The sequence below is a fragment of the Bidens hawaiensis genome, unplaced genomic scaffold, assembly GCF_021521415.1.
Source record: "Bidens hawaiensis isolate Kalapana, Puna unplaced genomic scaffold, B.hawaiensis_p1.1 tig00018977_1, whole genome shotgun sequence".
NCBI classification, from domain to species: domain Eukaryota; kingdom Viridiplantae; phylum Streptophyta; class Magnoliopsida; order Asterales; family Asteraceae; genus Bidens; species Bidens hawaiensis.
The window spans coordinates 308,453-316,883 of NW_027492885.1; the positions used below are offsets into that span (position 1 = coordinate 308,453).

At 30.4% G+C, this 8,431-nt stretch overlaps 1 protein-coding gene across 1 annotated transcript; it reads right to left on the reverse strand.

The window, feature by feature from the left end:
• Positions 1-248: 248 nt before the first annotated feature.
• On the reverse strand, positions 249-3,171 carry LOC143557462 (GCN5-related N-acetyltransferase 10, chloroplastic-like). The gene is made up of 4 exons (XM_077046527.1): positions 2,204-3,171; positions 1,185-1,237; positions 861-1,025; positions 249-482 (listed from the first exon to the last, which is right to left on the reverse strand). Exons 1-4 carry the CDS (start codon positions 2,597-2,599, stop codon positions 260-262), a joined length of 837 nt encoding a protein of 278 aa, XP_076902642.1. The 5' UTR covers positions 2,600-3,171; the 3' UTR covers positions 249-259.
• Positions 3,172-8,431: the final 5,260 nt, after the last annotated feature.

Below are 8,431 nucleotides of genomic sequence, written 5' to 3' on the forward strand. Positions count from 1 at the left end.
TGATGGTTTAATTTAACGACCATACTTAACGGGATTAATGAATTAGAGTTTAATTGCAAGTGAAATGAAACCACATGGACGAAAATTGCAAATTTAAAACTATTGAACTAGAACCTCATATTTAGACAAACAACAGTTTACTGTGAAATAGAAATAAAAGATTTCGTTTGTAGGTAAATTAATTATTTATACAGTACAAGAATTACACATGATTTACATCATCTAAAGTTTGATAATTTTGTATATAACTGCAATATATTCATGTTAAGTTACATTGTTTGATCATAAGAACCCGACGCCTTTTTCCTATCCAAGTCGTTGTCCATATAGGGTCACTCGACACAACCTTATACCCTGCATTTGAGTACAACGTTCGAGCACCCAAATCGTCTTCATAAGCTCGCAACACCAAATATTCATAACCCCAAAACCGAGCCAACATTTCACATGACTTAAGCAACACACTCGCAACTTTTTTCCGTCTATCCATAAAATTAAAGTGATATTAGCGTTAGATGCATGCGAACGTGCATGATTAAGATATATAAGTTAATCACAACAAATGAACAAATTTTTTACGTCAATATTATAAAATCATATATTTATTCGTGTCAAATATATCATTCATAACCCATACACAATTAAAATCGTATAACGCTAACACAATTAACCCTTTTTATAAACAAGTCATGCGGGTTAGTGGGTCGTCTGGCTTAGATAAGCATATTACACAGGTCAACTCAAACACGACCTGTTTATTAAACGGGTTAGATATCTCGAAGCCTGATTATTTTCTTGTCAAAACTGTCAACCCAGTTTATAGCAAACTAATATAAAAATTTTATGGCAATATAATATACCTGAAATTACGTAAAACCGCTATTCCCGACACGTAAAGATATTCATCTGCCCCGCGCAAATGCTCAAGAACAGATGCGTCTCTGAAAACCGTAACGTCCACGACTCCTACTAGTTGTTCTTTTCCTTCACTATTTGTTGTCGTTTCCGCAACCAAGCACGCATATCTGACATGGTCATCAATTAAAATGTACAAAATCTATATCCATGATCAAAACTGTTTATTAAACAAAAATAAATGTTTTAAATAAGTAGTCACTTGTACAAAACATATATAGATATGACACAAAGATATAAAAAAAACTTAAATGTTTTAAATAACTCACCTATCAGGTGGTGAATTTCTTAGTCTGTAAAGAAGCCCTGCAAGAACCTCAGCCTGAATGTGTGTACAGTAAAATTGGTAACAATCATAAATGTGTTTTTACCTTGAAACATAATTAAAAATGAAGAGAGTTTTTATGGACATGGGAATATTAATTTAGGGGTATTAATTTGTCTTGTATTTTTGCATATTAAAACTCTAAACTTACATATTTAGAACCAAAGATACAAATTTGTATAAGATAATTAAGTTAAACTATATGCTCATTTCTCTCTTGTAGTCTTGTTTTCATATTTTTGGCATGAAAGATTTAATAACGGTATGTATAAAATTAAACGAGTTAAATGAGCCCCCCAAACCTGTTTCGACTAGACTCAAACCCGTAAATTCTGTGTTAGGTTCATGTCATGTCAAAAATTTATAATCCTAAAGTGTTATTTTGTCCAAAACATAACTTAATTATGCACATCATTATTAAAAAAATTTATATGTAGTGTATTTTTTAATTAAATGAGAGTGAATATGATCCAAATTGTTCTACTTATATGTAACTTGCCCTTACTCATCCTATAGAAGTAAAATAAATATGATAATTATTATGGGTGTCCATCGGTTCGAAGATTTTTTGGATGAAACCGGAAACTTAACCGAGCCGAATTCAGATGGTTTAAAACCGAATTCAATTTCAGTTTAGTTTTCGGGGTCGACCAAATAAATTTTTTTATATTTTACTTACTATAAACTTTTAAAAACATATTTACCATTATTTGTTATTGAATCAGATTGAGCTAAACAAAACCGAGCAATATTGTAATTTTATAACTAGTTTGAACTAAATAACAAAACTTAAATGACCATGATTTGTTATTCAACTTATTTTTTCAAACCCAAAAACCGAATTTGAAAATTTTCGGTTGGTCGGTTACAAACCGAATAATGAACACCCTAGTCTTTATTCCAGATAATAAGCAAGGTACAACCTATATTAATATTAAAGTACAAGTCACCACAGCATGTTACCTGAAAGAACTGAAAGAAAACATCATTAAAGATTATGACAGGATCATAAAAAGCCTCTGCTTGAATATTAGCCACACTTCTCATTTCATCATCTTCTTCAACCATCCTCCTTACTTGCCACCCATGCTCCCTAACCAAATTACCAAACTGCCCCTGCCCATCATCATACTTACCATCACCACCACCACCACCTCCTCCACCACCCCCACCATCATCAACCACCAGTTCTTGAAGTTGTTGACCAGATGATGAGATTGACTTGCAATGGTAAAGTTGTTGACTTTTGTTGACTTTCTTGACAAACAAGAGTCTTGGTGTTTTTATGGACATAAAAAGATTGAAACTATGTGGGTACTTAATGGAAATGGTGAAGGAGTTGTGGTGTGAAAGAGACATTGATTTGGTTATTGGTTATGAGTTTACTAGATTGAAAGAAGCTTTAGTTTCATGTCTTTGATGATATGTTGTTTCTTGGTATATTAAGCTTTAGTCTTCTACACTTGTTAGATATATTTTGCACCATATTTAATTCCACATGTAATAAACTAAATTATATTTTTTAGTAAAAACTTTCTAAATTTAAATCATCGTGTCCACTTGTATATGTTTCTATGAAGAGTATTTCACAAACAACCCCTAAAGATTATAGACAATGGCATAATTGCCCCTCATGTTTAAAGCTTTGGCTCTTCTTTTTGTTGTCGTAAATACTGACGTGTTTATTAACATTTGGACAGATTTCTAATAGTGTTGAATTCACTTTCGTATTGAAGTATGTTATGAAATCTTAGTCGAATGATTCAGAAAGTTCAACCATAACAAGTTTCGTAATTTATGAGAGAAAAGTCTGTGTTGAAATAATTTTTTTTTAAGTTGGAATGACGCAGCACTTTGTAAAAGAGTGTGTCAACAGCTAGTTACTTTTAGTCAAGGTATCGAAGACATGAAACATAATTTCTAGTAACAAGTTAGTGCTAATGATCTCATGTTACTTTTAGTGCTAACTTAGTTATTGCTGGAACTTCCAGGACAGACCCCTTAAACTTAGGGTTCGTAGGTGTCGGATAATAGAATTAAGTGATCATGCACTTCATACTTCTTAACTCATATCGGTGGTGTATTCTTATTTTCTTCTGAGTTTAAGCAGGCCCAACAAACTAAATTGTCTTGATAATACTAAAGGCTTCAACATGTTAATAAACGTCAGACGAAAAGCTCATTACCGCTATGGCTGAACTTATGAGTTTTTAGGTTAGGGAATTGCTTATTAGTTTTACAACAAAGGCAGTAAATGAAATACACAAATACTAAAAGGGCCAATGTATAAACTCCACAAATGGTTCATATGAAAGCCACGTGTTAGGCTGATGTTTGCTTGTATGGCCCCACACCAATGACATCTTATCTTGTGTTATTGTGTTGTCAATTATTATTCATGTCATTTGACCTTCTAGTTAAATAATATGGAAGTAAATCAAGTAATGGTTAAAGCTTATAATTTTAGTCTTAAATTTGAAATCTATAGTCTTAAAATGGATATGGGCGAAAGACATCACGTATTAAGAAGGTTTACTTGGATATTGGAGGTGATTCCAAATATTATTAAAAGAAAACAATTAGTTTTCATTCATCAATAAGTTATATTTTTCCTTCTAAAAAAATTACCTATAAAAAAATAAGTTATACTCTTGCATGCAGAAGAGAAAATTATTTCTTATTAAGAAGTTGGGTCGATTAGGTTGTGAAAGTGGATGGCCGAAAGCGTGGCCTTCTTAACTCCTATTCGCTTCATCTGGGTGATCCCACAGTCCAAACCTCTAGCCATTAGCCCAACTCAGCTACTTCTAGTAAATACTTCAGCCCGTCACTCTTTCAGTCCATCCAATTCATTAAAACAATGAGTCAATGAATACTCCTAAAGCCCAGATTTCATACAAAACATTTAACCAAAAATAAATAAAACCAATTTTTTAAATTAAGAATTGAGGGGAACACACACACAAACACCTATATTTCTTTTGCTTTAACTGTAATATAAAACGATTATGTAACTGTCTAGTCGTCTACCCCATTCTTTTAAATGTTTTTCTTTGTTTAAAATTAACAAAACATTATGTATAATACACTATATATAATGTATTACATGATACATTATCTACTTAAAAAGTAGCTTAGTTTTTTATTGTGTCATACACAACGTATTATACAATACATTCTCTACTTATACACAACGTATTATACAATACATTCTCTACTTAAAAAATTTCTTAGCTTTATATTAATGCATCCCAGTTAATGTTGAAAAAGTCACTTGACGCTGTAATGCCTATAATTTGCGGAGTTGCAAGTACTCGGTCTAGTCGAAGAGTAATCATGGGCGTATAGTGCTTGGACATGGTAAATTATAAAGAAATAACTATTTTGAGAAATTATATATATGTCAAATATCATGAGTAGACTGATATTTATAACAGAATACATGAATCTATACTAATTAATAAATAAAGGTTCTTTTATGCCACATGTTCTCTTTTTAGCCCATTATTCCTTTCAAATTCCCGCCTCCCACCACATTTTTTTTACAAACCCCGAAGGAAACATCTATTTATAGATGTTATATTTTGGATTTGAAATTTGAAAGCAATTATTAATTATAATTGTTGATTATTGATAGATGTATTAGTGAAATAAATTGTAAAAGTAATTAAAGTAGGTTATAAATTTGCATATTGGTTACATATTAAATATAGTTATTAATTGCCATATGTAATTAGTAGGAGCACGTAGTCTAACTTAAATCGTTTATTATTATTATTATTATATTATGATAGTAGCAGGTAGCGTAAATTGAACTAATTTTTTTATTAAATGCAAAAATATGTATAGCTAAAGATATGGTATCTAACTTCATCTATTTAAATCTATACTTTTATGCAAACAATTATCACATAGTATTTTTTATTATCAACATGAATGATTAAAATCACTTTTAAATCAATAAATCATAAATATTACAACTAACTTGGGTGATCATGAACCAGGAATTGATGATATCTAATTTATACATGGAAAGACTGGTATTACCATAATATGATCTCCAACACTTGGAGATAAAAATAAAAAGAGAAGATAAATAGTGATCCGGTGGATACTTTACTATGGCTTTCACCACTTTTGAAAATCACTTAATCATCATCTTGACTATGTTTAGTATCTTGACTATGTTTAGTATCTTATCATTCTACACCTTAGTTATAGTCAACTAATTTAAACATACAATGTAGCTTATTAATTTAAGCATACAATATAGTTAGAACGCATCAATATTGATATGAAGCGTAACCCTGCAGATGTATCAAACATTGATGACTCATTTGCTCTATCGTTAACTTAATAAATGAAGATTCACTCAAAGGATGTGTTTAATGCAACCTGGATTAACAAACTGTTGTTTCCAAAACCGGAGAAGTAGAAGTTTTTTCTATCGTGACAAACAGTTTCCTTTTTTACTATCCTTTTTCACTGTTTGCTCATATTATGTTTATTTGCAATTTGTTTTGGGATTGTGTTTTTCTTTATATCAGATGTCTGACTTTATGAAAATTGTTTTTTATTGATGAAATGGCATGATTGTTTTATGAAATTTTATCTCTTTACAGTTTTATATGATCTAAACATTTGATGTTATATGAAATGAAATGTTGTGTTTCATATAGTTTGGTACTAAAACATCATTTGAGTTTTAAAATATAATAGCATCAACTTTTTTCACTTACTAAAGTAGTTATAAATACTATTAGAAAACACCACATGTTTATACACCACATATTACAAATTCTTCATTGAAAATATCCACCAAAAGTAACACAGGTAAGGATCAAACTTGAGTCTCCACTGAAGAGCCCAAATCTTCTTATCACTAGGCTACATGTGATGGATTATATATACCAGTTTAGATCCATGAACACATGATATTTATAATTAAAAATGATTTACATGTTATTAATTAAAATTTCAATTTTAAGATCACATAAACATATACACATTCTGTTCAAAACTGAATTATAAGTTTACGTATTTTTCTTTATTTTAACTAATGATATGAGTAATTTGTATTGTATATTATATATGTTCGATAATATAATATTTTACCTGTCTTTGATCAATGCACTAGTAAAAAAGTTATATTATGTGACAGTAATGTATGTTTCTACTTTTTATATTTAATACCCAAATTTTTTTATCATCAGTTTTTACTATTGATGTTTCGAATAATCGAACTTATAAAATTAAATTTGTTAAACCCATGTGAAATACACGGGTAGCTAACCTAGTATCAATATAAATAATAATGATACATGTTTATATAGTAAAGTATTTCAAATTATAAACATAGCAATCATTTAATTTTCAATGTATTTTCAAGAAAAGTAACGAAAATCGGTGAAAAACAACGAAAATTCAATTATCAGAGTTGGACAGACTAGCTCCAACGTGGACTAATTGTCTAATTCCAAGTAATGTTGATCAAGTTAAAGAAAACTAGTATCTCGACCCCCGCGTTGCGGGGGTTTGTGAAACCATAGTCGTATACAAAAACAAAAACAAATGATATTTCATCGAAACATGGTACACAGAGAAAAGGATATCTAAAACATTTTATTCCAGCATTATCAAGTTCACCAATATACAGCCTAAAAGTCTAATTTAGAAACCCACAAACCATAAAAATGACTTCAACATCATAAAAAGTCCAAAAGGAGAGAATCTTGATAACATCATATTTTCAACAGGTTTTTGAGTTCACGCAAAGTATTAAGTAGATACTATACAACGATCCTTGTAGCGTGATCTCCAGTATGACCCATGAATCAACCATCTCCACCAACTTATCTTCTTGCTCTCATTAAGACCAGAATTACAGAACTTGATGTATAAAAAAAACACAAAACTGAGAGAAAAAAACCAACACAAAACTTGTTAAGGTAATAGCAAATTAGCAATTCAAATAAATATATGAAATAATTATAAAGCTAAAAAATAGTGTAAAAGCCTTTCACACCTTGCACTGCATTCATGATTCACCCATAATTTTTCTTCTAGAAGGTTGCTTGGTATATTTGATAGTTTGATGTTGGGGATACATCATCACTAACAAAACTCGAAGTTGGACCAACCATGTTTCTACAATGCTACATATTGGTGAATAATGAAGAGGTAATGCTGCAAACACAAAGCAAAGTAATAATATGAAAATATCCTAATATATTAACCATTGCATTCAAATAGAGGCGTCAAGCTAATTAGAAATCTAACTTTGCAATAAACCATGGTAGTACATCTAAAGATCCCTCTAATGCAACTTTTCTAAACGAAAGTCAAATCATCTGCATATAACTGTCCAGCGTCCCCTATTTACATGGATGCTTTATAACTTTATTTTGTTTTGACTTTGGAAGTGCTTTCACTCATGTTTATGGAATAAATTACACATACATATTATAAAAGGAACAACTGATGTCAAATCTAGCAATGAAGATAACTCAATTGTGCTCATAAAATCTATTAAATGTAGTTATTAATAGTACTTGAAAATAAAGAAAATGTCAACAAATATAAAGAACCTATATATTTGAGCGATCTTTAAACCTTAAGTCACTTTGCACATGGTAGAATCAAAATAATGATGCAAACCTGTTAACAAATTGATGATACTATATTACATCCTGCTTTAAAGAGGAACAATTAGTAATTAGTAAAAAATAAAAATAAATGACTCAACTTCTGACGGGATCAGTCCATTAAAAAGCTCTAAATTTCTTAACACGTACCCGGATTTGAGGAGGAGGAACGGTGCCGACCACGGTGCTTGTCAAACCCTTTGATGAGTCTGCATGAATAAATATACATATTAGCTTAGTGGATAATAAACAACATCCATTCTTAATATTCATCTATAATCCATCAACAATAAGTGATATTATTCAAACTTGAAACTAAATATAACTTAAGACAAATCTTCATGCCTTTTGTAAGCAACTGAAACTCACCTCACTATCATAAAAGTTGAACAACAATATGAACTTCGTGTTAGTTTTTTAGGGTCTCAAATTTGAATCAATGAAGATCCTCACCATATGCAAGAATTGCACACGTGTTTCTTAGCAACATTCTTGATATTTTTAGTCCTCAAAAAGCTTCTTAATTTGGATAAATCTGTTAACTTGC

Bases quoted from the DNA above. Each gene is read 5' to 3' on its own strand.
- LOC143557462 (XM_077046527.1), bottom strand. From the start codon at position 2,599: ATGTCTCTTTCACACCACAACTCCTTCACCATTTCCATTAAGTACCCA. The intron at 1,238-2,203 runs GTAACATGCTGT...ACACACATTCAG, and splicing joins TTTTCTTTCAGTTCTTTCAG to GCTGAGGTTCTTGCAGGGCT. The intron at 1,026-1,184 runs GTGAGTTATTTA...TGACCATGTCAG, and splicing joins AGAAATTCACCACCTGATAG to ATATGCGTGCTTGGTTGCGG.